The sequence below is a fragment of the Caloenas nicobarica genome, chromosome 22 (assembly GCF_036013445.1).
Source record: "Caloenas nicobarica isolate bCalNic1 chromosome 22, bCalNic1.hap1, whole genome shotgun sequence".
Taxonomy (NCBI): Eukaryota; Metazoa; Chordata; class Aves; order Columbiformes; family Columbidae; genus Caloenas; species Caloenas nicobarica.
Genome location: NC_088266.1, coordinates 5,373,079 through 5,397,447, shown reverse-complemented (window position 1 = coordinate 5,397,447; position 24,369 = coordinate 5,373,079). Strand labels below are relative to the sequence as shown.

The 24,369-nt window shown below is 55.4% G+C and overlaps 2 protein-coding genes across 3 annotated transcripts in view; both read right to left on the bottom strand.

Annotated features, from left to right (window-relative positions):
- LOC135997365 (tyrosine-protein phosphatase non-receptor type 11-like) overlaps positions 1-3,267 on the bottom strand; it is a 36,245-nt gene extending 32,978 nt beyond the window's left edge. The window contains exon 1 of the mRNA XM_065649892.1: positions 3,186-3,267. Coding sequence (XP_065505964.1) covers positions 3,186-3,199 — 14 coding nt within the window. The 5' untranslated portion in view covers positions 3,200-3,267. The remainder of the gene's footprint in view (positions 1-3,185) is intronic.
- A 2,922-nt stretch (positions 3,268-6,189) lies between these two features.
- AGRN (agrin) overlaps positions 6,190-24,369 on the bottom strand; it is a 96,914-nt gene continuing 78,734 nt past the window's right edge. For both annotated transcript variants that reach the window (XM_065650034.1, XM_065650035.1), the window contains 15 exons: positions 24,090-24,209; positions 23,488-23,844; positions 21,127-21,319; positions 20,330-20,545; positions 19,447-19,676; positions 18,686-18,820; positions 18,450-18,546; positions 17,527-17,691; positions 16,828-16,939; positions 15,402-15,518; positions 14,906-15,095; positions 14,547-14,634; positions 10,404-10,628; positions 9,383-9,486; positions 6,190-8,969 (listed from right to left, as the gene is read on the bottom strand). In XM_065650034.1, the coding sequence (XP_065506106.1) occupies positions 8,812-8,969; positions 9,383-9,486; positions 10,404-10,628; positions 14,547-14,634; positions 14,906-15,095; positions 15,402-15,518; positions 16,828-16,939; positions 17,527-17,691; positions 18,450-18,546; positions 18,686-18,820; positions 19,447-19,676; positions 20,330-20,545; positions 21,127-21,319; positions 23,488-23,844; positions 24,090-24,209 (2,507 nt within the window). In that variant the 3' untranslated portion in view covers positions 6,190-8,811. The remainder of the gene's footprint in view (positions 8,970-9,382; positions 9,487-10,403; positions 10,629-14,546; positions 14,635-14,905; positions 15,096-15,401; positions 15,519-16,827; positions 16,940-17,526; positions 17,692-18,449; positions 18,547-18,685; positions 18,821-19,446; positions 19,677-20,329; positions 20,546-21,126; positions 21,320-23,487; positions 23,845-24,089; positions 24,210-24,369) is intronic.

Here is a 24,369-nt window from a genome sequence, read left to right as displayed (position 1 = left end):
TGCCAGCGTAAGCAGCTATTGCAAGCACTTAAGGTTCATGTTTGCATTTGGATCCGGCGCAGGAAGCGCGTGTTTTTTCGCTGGGAAAGGGCGTGTGGAAGCTGGGACCACAGGCTGCCCAGGGGACTGGTATTATCTTTCCTGTCACTGCAGCAGCAGATGCTCAAGGCTGGAGAGCAAGGTTTCAGGACAGAGCCGGATGCATTTGATGGCTCAGGTGAGCAGCAACGTGGCCTGCACAAGCATGGTAAAACATCTTGGAGAAATCACATCCAGGGCTCTGGGCAATCCCAATTTATCAGCCACACTGGAGCAGCCACTGCGTCCCACCCCCGTGCCTGCAGCAGCCCAGCTAACGCTCGTAATTACGAGCGATCTGCGATTTCAAAGGGAACCACCCACAACGTGCCATAAAATCAGTGCGGACAGAGTAATTCAGCCAAGCAGCAAACTAGATTTTTAGAAGGTTCGTCTGAACGTGGGGAATAAGTTGTCGAACACATGTTCTCAGCCCTGGCTGTGGGACACCACTCAGCAGCTCTGTGTCAAGTCTGGTACAGAAATGAAGCGTACCAGAAGGGCACCAATCCCCCCCAACACCACTGTTGCATCCAAGCAGACGTAAGCACCAAAGCAGAGGAGGCTGCAGTTACTCTTAGATACCCGACTTCTCGCTGTACAAAAAAACCCCACGATTTCTCTGTCCTTGCTGTGGTCGGTACGTCCCTGATCTCCAAACCCTTCCCGCAGTTGAGAGGTCACATGCCAGTAAAGCTGGGAGAGGGAAAGAAACGGTCATTCTTTCAACAACTGGTTTCTAAGAAATAACGCAATAATGCCCTGGCAGCAGCTTGGAGCTCAGTGTTTGCAACAGCTTTGCAGTTTAGGCTGATGGCGACAAACTTGTTTAATTTCTACGCCAGAGCTTCATTGTCCCTCATGACCAGCATCACCCAGTCCTCGATACCTCTCCCCGCCACGAGGAGAGCTTACCAAATACATCAAACACCCAGAAAGAGGTTTGTTTTGCCTTCCACATGCCTTCCTTGAAAAGAATTAGCACATATGGGTACCCCAAGTGTCCTAGGGTAAAGCTGCTCCTCACCCCATCTCCTCCCAGTCCGTCCCCAGTCACTCCCATGCAAGGAGGAGTGGCATTAAGCCGTGCCAAATGCTCAGCGTTGGTTTTACTGGTCCCAGTGCTCAGATAAGCCTGCGCTTCCCGTGAGAGCATCGGTTGTTAAGCGACACATGCTTATCCAAACAGCTCTCACGCTGGCAGAGTCACACAGCCCAGGAGGAGGAGTGACGGCAAAAAATAACCTTTGGGTGATTAGATATGTCAGCGTTTCACCGCGCCTGCTCCTGAAGCCATTCCCCCGATTCAGACATCTGTATCACTATCACCTTACCCCTAAGCCAGGGCAGAAAGGGATGCAGCATCCTTCAGTCCCAGAGATTCTCGATTGCATCCACCAGCGCATCCTCCCTTGCAGCCATGGGACAGTGCTGCAGTTTTATTTCACAGTAGTGCTGCCCTCTTTGAAGAGATGAACCAGCACCTCGGTTGGGACCAAGCTACTGAGAAATCACTTCCCCACAGATCCTCCTGCTTCGCAGGACCCTCTTTGAGCACAACGAGACAACTGCATGCTGGCTTTCAGCAGCTCCACACCGTCCGCCTTTGTAAGTCAGCCCGAAAGCCTTTTAATGCCAAAGCGCCCTTAATTCCAAGGGTTCCCATGCAAGCCCAAGTGACCTGCAAGAAAGGAGGCAGGTACGATGCAAGGATGGGGGCAACCGATGCTGCGAGCAATCAAGCCCCAGAAAAAAGCCGACCCTCATGGGTCTGAGCCCTTCGCAGCAGCAGCACCAGCCGGGTTTCCCAGGACTCTTGCACGGGCTGCGCTGGCAGCAGCGTTACAACCATGTTGCTGTCTCTAGCCATCTGCTGCCCTTGGAAACTGCCCGACAGGGTGGAGCGAGCAAGGTATAGGCAGTGTGGACAAATATTGACTTGCCTGCGGGCACAGAGGGCACTACCAGCGCCGAGAATGAAATCCAGAGGCCCCAAGTCTCAGCTTCTCTGCTTTATACTCCATCAGCAAGCATATTTCATAACTGCAAAGATGAACACTGCCTCTTCCTAAACTTCCGCACGCTTTGAACCAGACACTCACAAAACGCAGCTCAGCGCTTCAACAGAAGAGAGAAACAGTGGATGACAAAAAGAGACCCAAACCACCATAAACCGACCAAGCCCCTGCACCTTGGCATTGCAGGAAGGCATGTAGGACAATGTGGAGTTAGTACATGTTCAGGAGGTGGCTGTGGAAACCCCACTCATGACCTGCCCATGTTCGGTCCCGTACCAACACCCCCCAAGCGCTCCCTGTCCTGTAACCGATCCCATTTCTCAGCTTGAAGTGACCGTCAGCTGTACGGCTGCTCCCCGGTCACCACCCTCCTCGGGGCTTTTTCAAAACGCACTTGACTTCTAACAGCAACAAACGCTTTTTCAGGTCACGTTAAGGCTGTGTCTGTGAAAGAACAGGCGAGAACGATGAACCCCCAAACCAGCTATCAAGAAACCCCTCTGCACGGTGAGCTGGGCGTGCGACCCGGCTGCTAAATGGGACGGAGAGCATGGCTTGGGTGGCCGTTTACCCCTTCTGAGGCCAGCGCAGAGAAGGAAGAACCACGAAGGCACCACGTCCCCAAGTCACACAGTCTGAGAAAGAGACTGAAGCGCTTTGGAAGAAGCCGGGGGAGGCACCACCAACACACCAGATGCACTGAAGTATCTTTTTTTTTTTTTTTTTTTTTCGGCTTACAGCCCACAGAGATATTTCAAGCAAGTTTTAAAGCTCGGTCCCGTTTTGGCGTCCCCCTCTTCAGCATCTCTAGTGTAGATAAGTTACAGAACCCAGCGAGACAAGATGCTTTAAGGTTGCAGCGTTCTCCCGCAAAGGGGATCCGGGGCGACCCGAAAGAGCCCCCGGGGTAGGGACAGGGTGTGTGGGACAAGGGCTGCGACTTCAGCACAGCCACCACCGAACGCCCCGCGCCTCCCCGCGCCTCCAGCCCGGCCCCGGAGCCGCGGGGAACCGGGGGCGGCTCGGAGTCGGTACCGGAGCAAGCGGCGGCCGGCGGGCCGGGTCCGGCGGGCCGGGTCCGGCTCTTACCTGCGGGAGGTCATGGCTCCGCGGAAGCTCCGCGCAGCGGCCCCGGCCCCGCGCCGACTGCCCGCACCGGCGGGGCCGCCGGGCCCGGGGCCGCCGGGGAAACCCCTCCCTGTGACGCGGGGGAATCCCCGCCCTCCGCCCCGCCCAGCCGCGTCCCGCCGCCCCCGGCCCGGCCCGGCACTGAGCCCCGGTCGGGCGGTTCAAAGGACACGGGCACAGCGGTGGGATCCGAGCGGGGAACGCGGGACCGGTCCCCTTCTCCTTCGCCCCCAGGCTGGGAAGCGTGTTCTCCACGCGTGGAGCATCCACGCTGCTCTCCAGGCAGCTGCGCGGCACCCGAGTCTTGCAGCATGGGGAGGTTTAGAATCACAGAGTCATTTCGGTTGGAAAAGACCCTCGAGATCGAGTCCACCCGTTCCCACAGCCCTGGCACTGCCCCATGTCCTGAGAACCTCATCTCCGTCTGTCCAGCCCCTCCAGGGCTGGTGACTCCAGCACTGCCCTGGGCAGCCTGTTCCAATGCCCCACAGCCCTTTGGGGAAGAAATTGTTCCCCAGATCCAACCTCAACCTCCCCTGGCGCAACTTGAGGCTGTTTCCTCCGGTCCTGGCGCTTGTTCCTGGGGAGCAGAGCCCGACCCCCCCTGGCTCCAAGCTCCTTTCAGGCAGGTCAGAGATCAGAAGGTCTCCCCTCAGCTCCTGTTCTCCAGCTGAACCCCCAGCTCCCTCAGCCGCTCCCATCACACTCGTGCTCCAGCCCCTTCACACTATAGGCACGCTATGTGCTTTATACAAATAAAGCACGTTTTGCCATCTGAAGTGTAAATTTAGAGGCCTTTAACAAACTCATGTCAAATATATGTTGCTTCACTTAAAAGACAGAAATTAACCTAAAGAAATGCCCTGAATCTGGCACCTTTCATGAATGCTGGGTGAGAAAACAAAGCCAGCTGTCCAAGAGAGAGGAAAAAGCCAGGATGCAGCCAGCGAGCCCCCCCCTCAGTCTACCCGTAGTGGCAAAAATAGCAGTTTTATAACTATAATAAGACTCAGCGAATTCCATGTCTATTCGGGGAATACCCAGCGATCTGGCAGCAGGAGCCAGCTCATTTCTCAGCGAGGAGGGCTGGCGGGTTGCAGAGCTGTCCTGCGTGCCACCGCATTGCTCACGGGGCAACGGGGACCGCAGAGGCCAAATAGCAACCCTGGTAACAATGACCCCTGTCCTCTCCCGCCTCGTTTCCCCTGCCATCGAGGCTCCTCATTACTGGGACCTCCTTTCGGAGCACTGAGACTTCATTGTGAGAGAGCAAACTGTGACTTCTGTGTGAAGGGAACAAGGGAACAAGACCCTTTCTCACGCACATGGTCAGGGAGGGGTTGGTGTTCAGCTACTTGGTTAAAAGCAGATGGAAAGGAAACTCCTGGAAGAGATGTACTGGTTTCTAGACTACGCAACTGGGACACTGGTGAAAATGGTCCCCTCTTGCAAGATCTTGTTGCGTTGGAATCTCCTGTCCATTGCAGAGCATGTCTAGGAGTGAAGAAAAGTGAGAACGCTCCTGGGGAGGCATAAGATTCATCTTGCAATTACGGAGCGTGTGCCTGGGCTGGCTGAGACGGTCCAGCCCCAACTACCTTCTCCTTTTTGACAATATCGCCCGCTTGCCTTTGCTCCCCAGGCGCGCAGGCTGATGTGCACGTGGTGTGTGAGCGATGAGCAGGCTCGGCTCGCAGCAAGGGCTGCCAGAAAGCATGGCCAGGCCATTCCTCTGAGTCACGCTCGCTGCCTGCCCAAGCGTGCCCCCAGCGTGGCTCCTGTCCGTCTTTCCTTCCTCTTCCCCCTCATCATGGGTTTTTCCAGCCTGTAGTAAAAAAAAAAAAACACGCAACCCACCCAGCTGCCAGAGCTCAGCTTTTCCTTCTGGCCCGGGCACCGATAGCTTTTTCTGCTCCTGCTTTGCAGCAAACTGGCAAAACGCCTGTGCAAGAGGTACCGACTTCGCAAGTCCGTGCCTGTCGTGGCACAATAAGGTCATTGTCAAGCAGACGCTGCACCAGGAGGTTGATCTTGAGCAAAACGTGGCCCCGGTCGCGAGTTGTGCAACCCCTGTGGCTGCTCAAACACTGGCCTCATTGTTCCCCGTCGTGAGTCTCCGGCGTCTCGTTGTCCATTGAAAAGCCAGTTCCTACAGACAAGCAATCAGATGTGCATCGTTGCCGGAGAGCAAAATGACTTGGTTTGCTAAATTAGCCGCCTGCCAAATGGCAGCAAACCCACGTTCTTCTCTCACTTCACAGTGCTTGGATGAACACGAGCTCTCAATTGAACAGAATTCTCCACCTCCCACCTTCTTTTCTCGCAGAAGGATGAAGCAGCAGAGATCAGCGAGCTGGGGCTCTGGCCAGGTGGAAATGCCCCGTTAGGAAGACTCGTTTAACACAGGAACACAGACGCTGGTACGTCTCAAACCACATCCTGCTTGCACGCTCACGGCTGATTTTTCCATGGCTCCCCAGCTCACAGAAGGTAAAACCCGGGCGAAACTGCTGCCATCGGTGAGAAGGAAGGCACAGAAGCATCACTTCGGTCTTGCTGACGTGGTGTGATGTCGATGGGATTAAAAAAACCTCTTTTGGGAAAAAAGAAGAGGTGATAAAAGCATGCACGGCAAAGAAGGGAAAGCTGGTGGATACTTGAATATATGAAATTATTCAGAGCACAATCGGCCACAAAGGAGGGGAAGACAAGACACAGGAGTCTTCCTCCTGCAAACATGGGGCTGGTGTTCATAAAGGAGCTGCGTTTAGAAAACACAGCAGGTATTTGCATAAGCCGCTCTGGTTCTAAGGGAGATGGAGAGGGAGATACTGGTTTGACTTCATACAGTACTTGCCCAGGAGACAAACACCCATGAGCAAGCGTACGGTACAGAAAGAATAAAAAAAATCCAACAGGCCCCTTAAAAACATATTCAATAGTTTTCAAACTTTATTTCATGGTGATTGACGAAAGACACAAGTTAGTAATGGTTATATCATGCTGCTCCTCTACTGTGCATTGCCCTTCAGAATTCATACAGCAGTTCACAATGGTCATTAATTTACCCTATAAATGAAGCCACATGGACATCTTTAAAAAAAAAAAAAAATCAGGGAAAAAACCCAACCTCAATGTCTTTTTTTTTTTTTTTTTTTTTGTACACACATGTTATAAATGCTATTAAAAATAAAGCCGAAGTTAAGTGCACAGCCCCTAGGGAGCACTGCTGAATCTGACCTTGGTTCAGGATGCTTGACGACGAGGACGCAAGGTCCTGTTTTAAGGCATTTCCAAGCCCCAGCAAAAGCAGACGGAGTTTTTTTTTAGTTTGTTTGTTTGTTTTGCAGTGACCCTGGCTTCATTTCAGTGGCATTCTAGAAAATTAGCAGCTTCCTCTGCGCTTGCCCCTCTCCCTTTGGACCTGGCACATCCAGCCATTGCCCGGCTACAATTCACGTTCCCAAAGCACAGATCGTGGGGCTCACACTTTCCTCCCGACCCACAAATCAAAAATCCAGCAGAGTCCATCCCTTTCACGGCACAGTCACAGCGCTCCCCACCAGGAACCACAATTTATATACGGTCGTCACTTAAAATGTGTTATTTGCCACACACACACCTCAGAGGCTCCATCCCGCAGAGGCCAGAAATATGTAACCACTGGATTTTTAGAGGAATGTCCATAAATTAGGCATAGAGGGAGTGGGGATAGATTTCCTTTAATTTAATAAAAAAAAAAGAAACCCAAGTGGTTTTACACTACATTTGTTATATCCGTGTTCAGAGCTCACCCTGAGAAAGGTAATTTGACTTTTCACAGCTCAAAATTTAGTGCCAAGAACCAACGTTTTTAAAGGGTGCACTACTTTGTGAAGATACCCTACAAAGTGTGCCAGAAAATTACGGCAAAACTGCAAAATGCTGGCACTCGGGATATTAATTAACACCTGATAGCTGGTGGGATCCTTCAGGTTAATTCTGTACACTCCATAAAGCGGGTTTCGCACAGTGCCAGCTGCCATCGCACGTGGGACAGGGACACGTCCCGGTGGTGGAAAGGGACAGAGATACTACACGGCATCACTAAATTCTTCCCATGGAGAAGGAACCTGAAGGGAGGGGGGTCACTTCTGTCACAGCTGCAATCCCTTTGTTCTGCTTACGGGATTTTCAGTGTTTGCACCCAAAAGTGTGCTGGTGGACAGGCACTCGCAAGCACACGTACATTCATTTAGAAGCGCACAGACTGGCTTTGTAACTGGCACCACAGTATTTGCTTTCAAGATTCGCACGGAGGAAGAAAATACTTAAACAAAAAAACCCTCCTCCCAAACGCTGACTCGCACCCCATTCCCTCTATTGCTGCTGGGTTGGAAATATCAGAGGAGCTTTGATCACGGTGTGGAAGACCCTGCATTGCACGAGGCACGGCAAAAAACTTGAAGTCAAAGGTAAAATTCCCATTATTCGTCACGGGAGAGGCTCTAACACCAGCTGTAGAGATTCACGTGCTGGCTCCCAAGTGTCCTCATGGGAGACTGAGGGCAAGTCACGCCCGGAGGCTGCAAAACGGACACGGGTCACGGAGGGACACGTCCAACAGATTTTTAAGTGACAAGGGACCTAATCCCTGTGCCCTTGCAGAGGGAGCACATTTCCAGCTCTTGGAGATGTGCTGCAAGTTCTGGGGACACAGGAGCTCTTGGGAAGAGCAGCCAGGGCACAGGCAGGTGGGTAGGACACGTCTGGATAAACACAAAGCGTGGAAATGAGGTTTCACAGCTGCTTCTGCACATGTCCAAGAGGAGGAGGAGGAGGAGAGCGAACCCAGAAATCCAGATTTGCCCCCCCGGCACCTCTCAGTCCAGCAAACAGTCATAAGACAACCAAAGAGCAATGCTTTTCTGCCTGCTCAGAGCAGACCTTGGTCTCTCTTCCAGTGCATGGCATCCCTGATTTTAACAGAGCATAAAGGAGGAAAGCACTTGAGATTCTTACACACATAAATTATAGTGAGAGGAAGGAGGGGAGGAGGGAGATGGGGTGAAGACAGGGCCAGGAGAAGGCTTGGCAGTGCCAAAGCAGGGTGACAATTCCCGCTGCTGATGGTCACGTCCCTGCCCGGCCACCACGGCAGAGGCGGCTTTGGAGCCGGGAATGAGATGGGAAGGTGGTGGATCCACGAAGGCCACACGTCTCGCCAGCACCAGCATCCTTTTCCCCGCAGGTGTGAACAACAACCCAAGAACACAAGTAAGGAGGGGGAAAAATAACCCCCCCCCCCCCCAAAAAAAAAAGAAGCTTCAAGTATGAATAAGATTTACAACGCGGGTGCGATGGGGAAGTTCTTCTGTCACTTCTTGGAGACTTGGTTCAAGGTTTGTTCTTTGTCACTGCTGTTTGATTAGAGTCTGACTGACCTGGATAGACTGCAACCAAACAAATAACCCAAAAGAAAAGGTGTTTCCTCCCCTCCCTTTCCCCCCTCCCCCCAAAATATAAAAAGCAATAAGTTTACAAAAATAGAAAATAATTACAGCAATAGGCAGGAGGGAGGGAAGGAGAAGGAAGGGTCTCTGGGGGTCTATTTGGCTGAGCAGTGTAATATCGTGGGGTTGTTTAAAGCGTCCTCCACCAGGTGCAGTTCTTGGCGGTCGACAATCACGTCCCGTATGCAGCCGATGAAGCCGGTGCTGTAGGCTTTGGGCAGCTTGTGAGCCACGCTCAGCTTCTCCATCCCCCCTGCAAGAGAGAGCACAGATGATCTGTGCAAATACCGCTGGGAATTCCTCCTCAACAGCAGGGAAAAACCTCTTTCTGGCCTTTATTTATTTTTATTTAAATCAGGAAAGCACCAAGTCTAACCAATACGTGCAAGTTTACCTGCAGACACTTGGAACGGTAACTTGCACTCTAAAACACCGATTCAACTTAAAACACTTGATTTCCATGGAGGTTGCACTCAAATTTAAACCGAATTTTGTTTCGGTTACTGAAATGTCAACTAGGGCTCATTCCAGGCCCCCGAAATTCTGCAGGGCTGATTACAAAGATGTCCCGTTGGAAACACGTGAGGGAGCGTCAGCGTCCCAGCTGCAGCTCTGAGCCCTCGGCAAGGGGCCCAGGGCAGGTCGTGCCCCCCCAGCCCCACTCACCCAGCCACAGGGCCCCGTCTGTGTCCAGCTGTGTTGCTCCGAGTGGGGAAGAGCCAGCGATGGGGGCTTCGTTGCCAACTTGAAGGGAACCTTCTCTCTGCACCCTGCTCCCAAGGGAGGGGAGAAGAAACAGATGATGAGCAACCTTAGAGGAACATCCCAGAGCTGCCCTCTGCTTTATGCTACAGCCACCGGGCACCATCAGCCCTTCCCCACCTGGGGAGAACCATGGAACTGTTTGGGTTGAAGGGCCCTTAAAGCTCCCCCAGTGCCCCCCCTGCCATGAGCAGGGACATCTGCACCAGCTCCGGTTGCTCAGAGCCCCGTCCAGCCTGGCCTGGGATGTCTCCAGGGATGGTTCATCCACCACCTCTCTGGCCAACCTGGGCCAGGCTCTCGCCACCCTCAGGGGTGACAATTTCTTCCTCACGTCTGGCCTGAATCTCCCTCCTTTAGTTTAAAACCATCACCCCTTGTCCTATGCCAACAGGTCCTGCTAATAAGTCTGTCCCCATATTTCTTATCAGCTCTTTCTAAGCACTGGAAGAGAAGTGGGGACCAGAGTGGTCCTCGGTGCATCGCCCCCCGGGAAGCACCACCCAGGTGGGGGGCAGCACCCCCCCACATCCCCAGCCCCACCACCTGTGCCCTCCAGCCCCACGGCAGCGATCCCCGGCACGCTGGCCGCCTGACCCGCTCACCACTCCTACCATCAATAAAAATAAAAAAGGGACATCTGGGGCTCAACGCGGACAGAATGTCAAACCCTCAGCTAGCTAAAATAAAAGGCACGAAGCTCTCATACCTCCTCGAGCCTGCCCCTTTGACATTTCCCGGCGTGTCACAACACGCACCCCTCCGACGCGGCACTGCCCACGTGCCTCTCCTCTATTCTTATCCAAGTGACCCTTGAGGACCCTCGGGGACCGCAGGGCACGGAGCCACGGCCATGACTCAGGCTCCTCGGCTCATATCTTGCCCATCCCAGGGCAACCCGCCGCGGTTCTGCTCCCCTTCACACCTGTACGCTTTGATGTGAATCCACTGGTTGGTGTTGATGGGGACGGTGGATCGCAGGACGACTGGTTTGGAGCCCAGGTCGTAGATCATTTGGACGAAGCCGTCCACTATGGCCAGGGCGATGTAGTCCGATCGCTCCATCCCCTTCCCGCTCCACAGGATCAGCCCCTGGGTGGCTTCTGTTTTGATGCTGAGTTCGAAGTGGTTTGACTGCAAAGCCTTCTCGCTGTGCAGGGAGATGGGAGTGGGGGAGAAGATGGAGAAAAGTTAAAAACATGGCTAGAAAAGCAACAGGCAGCCAGTTGGCTCCTCCATCCCCAGCCAGCTAGCTCACCTGCTGAGGGTAACACCTTCAGCCCAGCCCTGGCATCTACGCGCGGGGTCCCAGTCCCTACCCGCTGCGCTTGAGGGGTCGCAGCCTTTGCAATACCCCAGGTGTGCTCAGAAAGCCTGGTGCACGGCGCGGGGAGCAGATGGAAAGCTCTGAACCAGGGCACAGGACCACAGAAATGTCCCTCTGGAGGTCTCTAACCCAGCTCCATCGCTAGATGGGGGCAGATGTGGCTCTGCCCAGCTGAGCTGGGCAACACCAGGACTGGAGCTTGTCCATCCTCCTGCTGACTCGAGCAGGGGCTGCACAGCTCTCCTGGGGATGATGTGTTTTCCCAAAAACCCTGCTTGAACCTCCGAAGCCTGGGGCTACCACCCCTTGCTTCTGCCCTCCATGGAGCACAATGTTCAGACACATCAGCCTGCGCCAGATGTGACACAAGCTGTAGTTTTGCCTCCTCATAGCAGGTGCTGAAGGAAGAGATCTGGTACGTGGGCTGGGGAACAGGAGCGGGCTGGCCCAGACCTGGCCAGCAGAAGGGTTTTCCCCACAGAACTGCCTTCGTTTTGGGAGAGGTCAGAACAAAGAGGGTTCTGGTGGCCGGGTCAGGAGCTCTGCAGCAGCGGCTCAGCTGGGTCAAGCCCATCTCACTGCCCTGCTGGCAGGTGTCTGAGGTGCCAGCAGGGCTGGGACGCCTGGGGAACACCACTGCCCACGTGCCATCGCCACACAGCCATCACCCCGCAGACATTTGCTCTGACACTGCCTCTGCTTGAGCAAAATCCAACGGGAACCCGAGGCTGGGGACTGTGAGGTGATGAGGACCCTGTAGCTTGAAGGGGATGGAGACTGTCCAGAGAGGCAGAAAGCCAAGGGAGGGGTGAAGGAAGGACAGGATTTCCCCCATATTGCCATCCCTGTCTTTGCTCAGTCCCTTTTGGACGACACAAACATCTTTGGCAATAGGTGATGTTGCCACCACTCTCCTGGGATGCTCCGGGACACGCTGCTGACACGTGCACATATAGACCAGACAACACGGACAGCTTTTTATTCCCAAGGGACACTGCATCCAAAGGGCTGGACGAGGGCTGTTCTGCCAAGGTAACCCAGGCTCTGCTGTCTGGGTCCCCCCAGGAGTGAGGGACCAGTCTTCCTCCATCTTTACCCTCATCACCTGCAGAGCTGTATCCCTTATAAACAAAAAGCCGCGGGTACGGACACACAGAACGCACACAGAGACAGAGACAAGCCGAGGCAGTGACAGCAGAGCACAAGACACAAGAGCAGAAAGCACAGACTCACCTGGGCTCCACGGGATAGTCCAGCGCGTCGGGACTTAGATGCGGGAAGAAAGGGGAGCATGCGATAAGCGCAGGAGAGCGGAGGAGACCCTTCCTTCCCCCCGCCCCGCTCACAGGGACAGCCCTGCTCAGCACCCCAAGCTGGGAAAACCACCCGGCACGAGCGGGAGACCTCAGCCACTGTCCTCGGGGCTGGGTTTTTCAAGCCAGCAAGACAAGTCTGCAAGCTTTTGCTTAGCCAGGGTGAGCGTTGTAACTCCAGAGGGAATACAGCCCCGTGCCAGCGGTGCAGGGGCTCTGCAACGCTCTCCTGCATCCAGACGTGAGGAAGAAATTTTTGATGCTGAGGGTGGTGGGAGCCTGGCCCAGGTTGGCCAGAGAGGTGGTGGCTGAACCATCCCTGGAGACATCCCAGGCCAGGCTGGACGGGGCTCTGAGCAACCTGAGCTGGTGCAGATGTCCCTGCTCATGGCAGCAGGGCACTGGGGGAGCTGGGAAGGTCCCTTCAACCCAAACTATTCTGTGACTCTATGACTATCAGTGTTCCTTTCCTGGCAGACCTGCAGGCAGGTCTCGGGCTGGTTCTTTGGGATGCTGCAGAATGGGCTCCATCTCGGCGGGTACCTGAACGGACACGTAAAGGCTCTGAGTCAGCCTTGGGGTGTGCACGGAGAAGGGGAAACCCAGGAGTTCAGCTGTGCTGCTGGCGCTGCCTGCGAGCCTGACGCGCTACGGGCCTGGCATTACAATCCGCTTGAACTAGATGTATATATAAAAACATACGGCCGAATAAAATGTACGGGCATGTCACGGCCAGCAGAGCCCAGAACAAGCAGAGCGTTAGTCCTGCCCAAGGCACACCCCGGTGTCTGGCTGGAGGCAGAAAAAACTACTTTTTATGGGCAGCCCAGTGGGTCCCTCGGCCCTGGCAGGGCTGGTAGGTGCTGCTGCCAAATCCCAGCGGAGGGAGCTGGGGAGAAGTGCTGACCTCCCTTGCAGGATGGGGCATGCAGAGCCAAAATAGGCTGCGAATGGTGACCTTCCCTTCGCAGAGCGCTGGGAGAGGCAGGACATGAAGGTACGGGCTCATCGCAGGGACACGGCTCGTATCTGTGCAGAGGGACAGCTGGGGACTCTGCTACATGGCAGCTACAAGCCTCTCGCTGCTGGAGGACACTGTCCAGCTTAGGAGGATGCTTGGCTCCTAAAAAACCCTTTCCAAAACACCAGAGCAACCCAGAGCCAACCTGAAGTGTTGTGAACGTGCGGCTGAGGGGCTCTGTGGCTCCCCAGGTGTTGACATGCACGCATGCACGCAACTCAGGCTCCCCAGCCTCTGGCTTGCAGAAAATGAGGTGAAATGGGGATGTGACAGGCAGGTATCACCCAAACTCTCCCCCGCGTGGTGGGGAATAGAGCTGCACGAATCAGCGCCTCTCCTCCACTCCTGCCACTCGGCAAAACAGAAAGACTGTAAATCCTGCCCTAGGGAAGAAGCCCAAGAAGAGAGGTGGTGGCTGAACCATCCCTGGAGACATCCCCGGCCAGGCTGGACGGGGCTCTGAGCAACCGGAGCTGGAGCAGATGTCCCTGCTCATGGCTGGGGGGGCACTGGGGGAGCTGGGAAGGGCCCTTCAACCCAAACTATTCCACGATTCTTTGGTTCTATGACTTGGGCCCCTGCGCAGCTGCCAGAGCTGGGTCAGTACCTGTGTCCCCATCACCCTGCCCACGGCAGACCCCGGGGAAGGTGCCCCTGTTCCTCCTCAAACACGTGCTCTAGGGTGGGCTGGTGGTCATGGTGGCAATGGGAGACGTGGCGGGGGGCAGACAGCTGCAGGGAGGAACTGCAGGGCGAGGACTGTACTTACGCGGGGATCTCATTGGTGAGGTGGCTTGAAAACAAAGAAACAAGGACATTGAGAAGAGACGGACAGACAGAGACCGACAAACAACAGCTCGACACAGATGCTCTCCTCAGGCAGGGTGTTAGCGGGGAATCCGAGGGTGTACGAGGCAGATGGATGGAGCCTAAATCCAATACTCTGTTCCTTGCTGCACAAGCAGCCCTGAGGACAACGCAGCTGGCAGACAGGTGTGGATTAAACCACAGGCAGAGCAACCTCTTCCCCAGCTCACAACCCGCTCCTGAGCACGCGGGCAAAGAAAGGCACCATCCAGGAGCAAGGCCACATGAACCATCTCCATGGGGAGCACTCGGCCAACTCCATCCCCCTCCAAACCAGACCGTGCCAGCCCCAAAAGCGGCCCACGTGCTGCAGAATGGAGAGCGTCCAGCCCTGAAGTTGGCCAGGCACTGATGTTCTGGGGAAAACCCTCTCTCAATAGGTAATTTTAGAGGTAAGGGCTGGAAGCAAGTGCTCATGACCCCAGTTTGCCTTGTCCCTCTTTGAGACCTGCGCTTGGACTCCTTCAGTCCCAGCTCTTGCTCCCGCTAACAGCCCTGACTCCTTGTTTTGACCTCTGTTCAGCTCAGCAGCCACGTTACCTCTTTGTCACGGCGTTGTGGTACTCCATGTACGTCCTGCCATCAAACGCGATGGCCTCTGCATCGCCGGCAGCCTTCTCAATGATCACTGCAGACGGAAAAAAGAAGAGCTGTCAGACAACATAACATGACCTGTCCATCCATGGAGACTTAGGAACGCCCACTTTACACTGAGCATTTGTAAGAGGATTCTCTGATTCACAGCTGCACAACAGCCTGCAAATGCCACAGCTGCTTTCTCCTGCATCCCTCCCAGCAGCCGCAACGAGGACAAGATGCTGTCACCAGCTAATCATCCAAGCCATTTAACTGCCACTGGCTGGTGGGTGAGGGTCCATGTCCAGCCCCCGCAGTCTCACCTTTCTCGCAGTGAGCCCCGGAGAAGCCCCTCTGGCAGGAACACTCGTAGCTCTCGAGCCGGGGGCTGCAAGTGCCTCCGTTCTGGCAAGGGTTGGGTTTCTGGGTGCAGGGGTGGCCTCGGAAGGTGGAGATCTCGATGGCACTGCGGATGTTCTGCTCCTTCAGCACTGGCACCCCCTTGACCGAGATCTGGCAGGTGGAAGCGAGAAGATGCACAGGAGTCACCGTCCCAGCTCTCTGCGGGGGGACAGAGCACCCTCGGGGGCACAGGGGAGGTAGGAATCCAGCCCCAAGCCCCACGTGTTCCTGTGATGCAACTCCACCTCACACCGCTGCCACTTCTCAGCTGGTTGTGTCCCCCAAGTGCTGGGACAACCCCCTCCCAGGCTCATCCTTGCTCTCCTCCAGTGATGCTGATGGAGATGAACCACCTCCCAGTGCAGTGTCGGTGCAGATGAACCGTCTCCCAGAGAAAAACCTGCCCCAGGACCTTACCCTCTGCACAGCTCCATCGAAGCTGGTGGAGATGGCGGCTGCTCGAGCCAGCTTGCTGAAATCAGGGGCTCCCCCCACGTAAAATGGCTCCTTCAGGTTCAGGAAGGTGTGAGGCACCTGGGGAGGAGAGGGGAGAAGGTGAGGTGGAGAAGATGTCTGGCTATCCCTAAACTGCAAGCTGAGCACTTGGCCCAGCTCTGTGGGGCTTCGTGTAACCCCCAAAACTAAGTAAACAAATATTGTTTCAGTCTCCCAGGTGAATCTTCAGGCACAGGGTTCCCTGGGCACAGAACCGGGGTGATGCCCCGTCCTGAGCGCCCGGGGGGACCCCGAGGCACAGCGGCGAGGCGAGGATGCGGTTATATGGACCACTAGCTAATGCTTTGTGGAGTTAACACAAGGAACATGACTGGATTAATCAAAATGCTTCCGCAACAAAATGTAACAACCGGCTGGAAATTAATGATGGGAGAGGAAACGAGTGTCTCTAATCTACAGAGATCCTAAAGCTGCTTGGTCAGATGGGAAGGGGAGTGGGTGAAACACTGAGATCTGGATGGAAAACAAAAAAAAAGAACAACGTGCCAATGGCAGATGAGATGGAGGTGCAGTGGGTTGTACTTATCTTTACCTTACGGGATTTCTGGGATCCAGACAGCAGGGAAGGGTAAAAATACAAATGAAAATCAAAGGGAGAGAGAAAAAGAGAGAGAGAGAGAGAAAAGGGAGATCAGTGGGTAATGTTGTAACACACAGGGCTGCAAGACCTTGGTTGCAACCAGCACTTGGGGTGGCCAGGGCAGGGGAAGGGGCTGCAGAAGGTGACAGGACGGGACGCTGCCACCCTGGGGTAACCTTTGGCTGGAGAGAAGCTGGAAAAGATGAGAGTGAGGGGAGGAAGAAATCCCTTCTTTTGCAAGATTGCTGCGTAATCTCGATGCTGCGCTTCTAGGTGGATCTTAAGGATGAGCTCAGCAGCAATCGGGGCTTTGCCTGCATTTTCAGCTTCCCTGCTTGAAGGGTGGATGCAAGGAAGGGCTTCCCTTGGCTGCAAGGGTGCCTGTGTACTCATCCCAGTACAGGGAGGCTCAAAAACCTGCAAAAAGGTGTGTGTGTGCATGCATGTGTGCAAGGGGGGCTCAAACAAACGCGTCCCCGAGACCAAGGCCCCAGGAATCAGGGATGCATGTTGCTGGCAAAGGGGCTGCAGCTCTGTGAGCGGTGGTGGGGGACGAGGAGGGAGGAAGAGCTGGAAGATGCGTCCTACAGCGCCAGCAGAGCAGCTAAGAGGGGCTGGCAAGATCTTGCCCGCTCGTCCTGCACCCCTAAGCCATGCACCAGAGGGATTAAAAGCCCAAGAGTCTGAGAACTTCTCAGAAGTTCAGGGCTGGAAGCCTCGAGAGCTCTCCCTGGTCCATCAACTTACCGGCGACTCTCCCATCACCCTCTCGCCGTTGTTGATCCTCATGACGCCTTTGCGCCCGTTCCTCTCCAACAAGACGCTTATCCAGGTGTTGAGGGGAACTGGCTCTTTGCTCCTGGTGGTGAGAAGGGAGGAGAAGACATGTGGGTGAGAGATCTGCTGTCAACACCTGCAAACGCAGCGCTGGAGACCTCCCCTGACCAACGTGGGCTGCCCAGGCCACCGTGGCTTGACCAGTTGGGGCTTCCCCAGCTCACAGATTCACTGACATCCCAGAATTAGCCTGGGGAAGGGGCACAAGCCAAGGTAGACCCAGCTCTGCCCCATCCCACAGCTGACCAAGAGCCATCCCTGCAAACAGCCGAGGCCACTAGGAAGCCTGTTCCCAATCATAGAATCATTTTGGCTGGAAAAGCCCCTCAAGATCATTGAGCCCAACCATTAACCCACCCCTGGCACTGCCCCATGTCCCTGAGAACCTCATCTCTGTCTGTTCAACCCCTCCACGGATGGTGACTCCACCACTGCCCTGGACGGCCTGTTCCAATGCCCCACAGCCCTTTCCAGGGAGAAATTTTTCTATATTCCTTATGGTTTTCTGATGAGGGGAGCTCAAAGCCAGCGCTGGACACTGACAGCCACCACTGTCCCTCTCCTGCCTCTGCTGTCACCACCACCCTGAGGAGCAGGTCCCCATCCTACCTGAGCACAGCCGCCCCTTTGCCCAGGTCATATCTGTACTCCAGGTAACCATCGTGTAAAGCCAGAGAGACAAAGTCCCCTTTGCCATCCGTCTTCTGGCCGTTGTAGAAGATCATGCCGCTGGGATTCTTGGCCAGGAACACGACTTCCATGGACATTTTGTCCCTGAGGAGAGAAGGATTATGGATACCCTCCAATCCAGCTGCCCACGTACTCTCTTCCTCTGTGTGCCAAGCCCTGGGAAGACCTCTGCCAGCATGGGACATGGTATGGCAGGGGGATACCACCCCTGTGGGACACCTTTGCCAGGTAAAGAGATACACCTGCTGTGGTCAGGATGCTGCTTTGTGGTGCCTGGTGCAACACGGAGCACCTGGAGCATGGTGATGCTGCACAAAACCTCCAGCAGACGAAAGGGACAATCTCTAAGGACAGCCAGCATGTGACAGGCGAGGCTCAGAACACGAGATAGAATCATAGAATAGAACAGAATCATAGAATCATTTCAGTTGGAAGAGACCCTCAGGATCATCGAGTCCAACCATAACCTAACCCAACTCCAGCGCTAACCCATGTCCCTGAGAACCTCGTCTAAACGCCTTTTAAACCTCTCCAGGGATGGTGACTCCGCCACTTCCCTGGGCAGCCTGTTCCAATGCCCGACAACCTTTTCCGGGAAGAATTTTTTCCTAATATCCAATCTAAACCTCCCCTGGTGCAATTTGAGGCCATTTCCTCTTGTCCTATCACTTGCTACTTGGGAGAAGAGACCAACACCCTCCATGCTACAACCTCCTTTCAGGCAGTTGTAGACAGTGATAAGGTCTCCCCTCAGCCTCCCGTTCTCCAGGCTAAAATCTCTCCCCAAATCAGCCCCCCCGGTGATGCATTCACCCGTCACTCTCCCAATCCCTGGTACTTACTGCAGGTCGGGAACAAAGCTCTGCAGCCCGTTCAGCTCCAGGTAGGAGAAGCCATTGAACTCGGGGAGGAAGGGCACGGTGTGGTCCTGCTCGGTCACTGGGCACAAACGAGGGAGCGGTGAGGAAGAGGAGGCACAACAGCCGGAGCCACAGCAGGCGAAGCCTCCTGGACCCCCAGGCTGGGGGAAATCAGCACCCGCAGTTCCACCCCCTCCCCAGCCCCGCTCCCGTCCCACCTCGCTCGCAGAAGTCCCCTTCGCGGCCCATGGGACAGGCACACAGGGCCCCCCCCTCCGGCAGCACCAGGCAGGTGGCAGAGACGTGGCAGGGCGATGGGTCGCAGGGGTTCCTCTCGTCAGCACACGTGGGGCCTGCGGCAGAAAAAGCACCTTGTCAGGTCAGCGTCTCAAACCAACAGCCACCAGGCACGACTCGGCCAGAGACAAAAGGTCTCTGGTGTCCCCTGACGCCCTGCCAGCCTTTGGCTCCTGTCTCAGGTTGGGTTCCCAAGAAGCCACCCCGCAGTGGAACCCGCAAATGGCAGATGATGCCCTGGCCAGTCTAGGCAACCTAAAATGCAAGAGGAAATTTTTTTTGTGCATGAGAACAAACAGATCCTGGCCCTTTTTCTGCATATAGAATAATCACAGAATCATTTTAGTTGGAAGAGATCCTCAAGATCATTGAGTCCAACCGTTAACCCGTCCCTGGCACTAACCCACGTCCCCGAGAACCTCATCTCTCTGTCTGTTAAACCCCTCCAGGGAGGGAGACCCTTCACTAGCTCCGTTGCCCTTCTCTGAACTTGCTCCAGCACCTCAAAGTCTTTCTTGTGAGGTGCCCAAAACCGGGCCCAGGATTCTTCCTCCAGCCCACTGCTGTCACTCCAGCCCACGTCCCTCCCCACTGCAGCTCATCACATCAGCCCCAGAGGCTCCGAGACCCCTCGGGGGGGATCAGGCCCCCCCAGCAATGCTCTGCAGCCCCCTCCCCGTACCGGTGTAGGTGTGGAGACACTCGCAGTGGAACATCTCTGCCTCCTTGACGTGGCAGATGCCCCCGTGGTGACAGGGGTTGGGGTGACAGGGGTCGTTGCCGCACTCGCCCACCCCGCTGCCGTACAGCACGTCGCTGCCTTTCTCCCGCAGGTCGTACATCTGGTTGTTGACGTCCAGGAGGCGGATGCAGCCCTTCAGACCGGTCGTAGCTGTGGTCCGATCTGCCACCCTGCGGGGAGAGAGGACAAGGTGGGTGGGGGCTTTGTCCCCGAGGACAAAAACACAGAGGCTCTCCGAGCATCTGGGTCAGGCTGTGCTCATGAACAGGGTGTTAAGAGCCTCCCCGGCTCCACAACGCTCCCCCAGACACCACCCGAGCAGGGATGCAGCCACTATGGATGCTCTGCCCACAGAAGATCATAGAATCACAGAATCATTTGGGTTGGAAAAAATCCTCTTGATCATCGAGTCCAACCATTAACCCACCCCTGGCACTGCCCCATGTCCTGAGAACCTCATCTCCATCTGTCCAACCCCTCCAGGGATGGTGACTCCAGCACTGCCCTGGGCAGCCTGTTCCAATGCCCCACAGCCCCTTGGGGAAGAAATTGTTCCAAGATCCAACCTCAACCTCCCCTGGCGCAACTTGAGGCCGTTTCCTCTGGTCCTGGCGCTTGTTCCTGGGGAGCAGAGCCCGACCCCCCCTGGCTCCCAGCTCCTTTCAGGCAGGTCAGAGATCAGAAGGTCTCCCCTCAGCTCCTGCTCTCCAGCTGAACCCCCAGCTCCCTCAGCCGCTCCCATCACACTCGTGCTCCAGCCCCTCACCAGCTCCGTTCCCTTCTCCAAACTCTCCCAGCACCAGGACCGCGGTCCAGCACTCACGCCGCCATCTGATCCTCCGGCGCTCCCCCAATGAAGAGGTCGGTGTCGAGGTTGAGCCCGTCGGTGCCGGTGGGGCTCTCCCCGCTGACGTGGGGCTCCCCGTCCACCGACAGCACGCCGCTGCGCCGGTTGCGGTTCACCACCAACTGGTGCCACTTGCCAGGCTCAACGCGGACCTTGCTGGTGATGACGCCCGTGCCGGAGCCGGTGTTAAACCTGGAGGAGAAGAGGGAGAGGCTCGTGTCTGTGTCACCCTGCACAAAGGTGACATCTGAACCGTGCCATGGGGGCTGCTGTGTCCCAGGGAGCCCCCCATCCTTCCCCACCAGAACCAATCTGGATTTGGCACTCTCCAGAGGTCTGTACCTCACCTCATTTTGAATCTGCACCTTTGGCTTTTGGAACGGGGGGGAAAAAAAAAAAAAAAAACCAAACATTTCAGCTCAGATTTCTGGGGCCTTTCTCCCTTTCTTTCCCTCCCGCTGCATTTCTTTTCCCAGCACAAAAACAGCGCCAAAAAAAGACCTCTAACTTGCTGAAAGAAAAAAAATTAAAAAAAATAAAATCAACCTCCCACACGTTTTAGATTTTCAATTTTCAAACTGAAATAAGTGAATTAACTCTGTTGAGAAGTATTCCTGTTACACTGGAAAAAAAATGCTGCTTCTTTTCTTGTTAATTGAATGCTACAGTTTCTTAGCCTGCACGTTCGAGCCCAGCATCCTCCCCCTGTTCTGCAAGGACCGTTCTGCTCCTCTTCCTCCGCAGCACCCCGGGCTGAGGGGACGGGCACCCACCTGAGCTCCACGAAGCCGCCGACCAGCGCCAGGGAGATGAAATCTTTGCCGCGGTTCTGGCCGTTGTAGAGCAGCAGCCCGCTGAGCTCCACCGTGCGGAACTCCATGGCGATGCGCACTGTGTGGTACGCCTTCATCATCTTGAAGGCCAGGTAGGACTTGCCACCGAAGCTGGGGATGAAGTACCTGATAGCTGCAAGAGCCAGGGGTGAGAATCACAGAATCACACAGAATCACAGAATGTCAGGGATTAGAAGGGACCTCAAAAGATCATCTCGTCCAATTCCCCCGCCGGAGCAGGAACACCCAGATGAGGTTACACAGAAGATGTCCAGGCGGGTTGGAATGTCTGCAGAGAAGGAGACTCCACAACCCCCCTGGGCAGCCTGTTCCAGTGTTCCGTCACCCTCACTGAGAAGAAGTTTCTTCTCAAATTTAAGTGGAACCTCTTGTGTTCCAGCTTGAACCCATTACCCCTTGTCTTACTGTTGGTTGTCACCGAGAAGAGCCTGGCTCCATCCTCGTGACACCCACCCTTTATATATTTATAACCATTAATGAGGTCACCCCTCAGCCTCCTCTTCTCCAGCTCAGAGCCCCAGCTCCTCAGCCTTTCCTCACACGGGAGATGCTCCACTCCCTTCAGCATCTTCGTGGCTGCGCTGGACTCTCTCCAGCAGTTCCCAAGAGAAGAGGGAAGAGGGGATGGAAGAGGAGGACAGGGAGCAGATAAAAGCCTGACATGAGCCTGTGGACACTTTCCTACATGTACAAGCAAAGAGAACTCTTGTGAAATGGCAGAAAGAAGCTCCGGTGCAGTCATCCCCTGTCACCGCCTCCTAGACACTCGTACCGGCAGCAACCAACCCCTCTCGTGTCGGCATGCCTCCCAAATATTGCTCCCGGGCTTTAGAGACCTGCGGTATTGCTCCCCAGTGCTTGGCTTTCCTGGTGTCCCGGTCAGCCCCTCCAAGGACCAGTGCTGCCGGTCCTCTCCATGGCCAGTGTCACATCCCCTGTGCCCCCAGCTGAGCTCTGCTGCACACACAGCTCCTCCCAGCTCCACTTCCCTGCTCCTTAGATAATTTTTATCTGTCCTCCCAGGATCCCACATGACAGATCTGCATTCATTACCCCAGGCTTTTATTTATTGCAGCTGAGATCTTCCAAAGGATCTGTTAAAATGAACAGGACGAGACACCCACATCCCGTAGCAGCTTTGAGCGCTCCAGCTTAAAGCTTTAGGGACAAAGCTTTTCAGGTATAAGCACTCACAACCAGCCCAGAGCCCACCAGTGACACCAGTGGGAGCTCCCAGTAAACACCGGCAGCTGCGGTGAAGCAGACTGCCAGCCTGCAGCCGTTTGCTAAGCAGCTCTGAGCGCTGGGGAACAGAGAATTATCGGCACACAACTTCTTGTGTTCGAGGGGACAGATAGTACCTGTCTCTCTGCTACGCTAACCAGCAGTCACCAGCTGCGGGAGCTGTGAGTGACAATGCCACGAGCTGAGATGAAAAAGCACATCATAATCCCAATGCTTCGGGGCACTGGTGTATCAGAAGCGCAGCCAGCAAGAAGCTGCTCCTGAACCTTCTTACCCTGCAGCACAGTTTATGTACACCCTGTTCTTGGCTGAGCTAAGAAACACCATTAAATGGAGCCCTGCAGAACCTCTTGCTGGGTGTGCATGCATCACCAACCAGTCCATGCCGTCTGCTGGAGTACGGATGGACACTGGATGGGTCACACTGGGCATAACCTCAGCCCTGGTTATGCCCAGCAGCACAAGGTTTGCGATAACAGGTCAGAAAAGGGGCAGCTGCAAAGCAAAGCTTCCCAGTGGTGTCCCCGCAGTGTCCTCAGCTGGAGCCTCCAGGTGGAACCCAAAGCTCCAAGAGATGCGGTTCACCTGTCTGTGCTGTCCCTGCTTTCACCATCCTAGGGCTGTGAGCTCTGCTACCAGCATCACAGAGTCAGAGAATATTTTGGGTTGAAGGGCCCTCCCCAGTGCCCCCCCTGCCATGAGCAGGGACATCTGCACCAGCTCAGGTTGCTCAGAGCCCCGTCCAGCCTGGCCTGGGATGTCTCCAGGGATGGTTCAGCCACCACCTCTCTGGCCAACCTGGGCCAGGGTTTCTTCCTCGTGTCCAGCCTGAATCTCCCTCCTCTAGTTTAAAACCATCAGCCCTTGTCCTATCACGACAGGCCCTGCTAAAAAGTCTGTCCCCATCTTTTATTTGGCCCCTTTTAAGCACGGAAAGGCCACAATAAGGTCTCCCCAGAGCCTTCTCCTCTTCTCCAGGCTGAACACCCCCAGTCCCCCTGCAGACCCGTGCCACGGCAGCCCACGGGCACATACGTTTCTCGCAGACGGCTCCTCCTTTGCCCGCCGGGCAGCTGCAGGTGAATTCCTTGCCGTCGTCCTCGCAGGTGCCGCCGTGCAGGCAGGGGTGGGAGTCGCAGGGACGGGCGGGTTTCTTGGTGACGGGGGGCTGGCGGGTGGGCTTCCTGCGGGCGGTGGCCGGCAGGGTGGAGGGGGGTCTCCTGGTGCTCACGGCTCCTGCGGCCTTGCTGCTGGCTCGGCCGGCGGCGTCCGGGCGCAGGACGTGGCCCGTGGTGGCAGCGGCGGCCGTGGTGTACCGGCGGGTGCTGGCGGGGGCCGTGGTGGTGGCCGTAGTTGTGGTGACAGTCGTGGTGAAGAGCCTGGGGATCCAGTCTGAAACACAGCGAAACGTGGGTGGAAACTGATGCTTTGCAACCCTCTCTGGGGACAGGGAAAGCCACCGGGGTTTTTGGGGTGAGGTGGCAGCAGAAAGGCTCAGATGGATGGTTCTCCCAGGCTGCTGTGGACTCAAAAACCCAAGGGCCCTCTCCCATCCGCTCCCTGGTCCCCGGGGCTCCCGCAGGACCAGAAGAGCCAGTCTCCTTGTTTGAAAGCCTCAGCCAAGAGAGGGGGCTCACCAAAGTCCATGAACTTGACATGTTCCTGCTGGGGCTTCTTCACCAGAATGGTCTTCTTCTTGGAAGCTTTGATCTGCCTCAGCAGGGCCCCTTGGACATCAGCTGCCGTGTACGAAGTGGCTGATCGTAGCCAGGAGGAGAAAGGAGAAAGGCAAGAGTGAAGATGCAGACCTGCCTGGCAGTGCCCCCCTCATGACCTCCCCACGATGGATCCACATTTATAGAATCATTTTGGTTGGAAATGATCTTTAAGATCATCAAGTCCAACCGTTAACTCAGC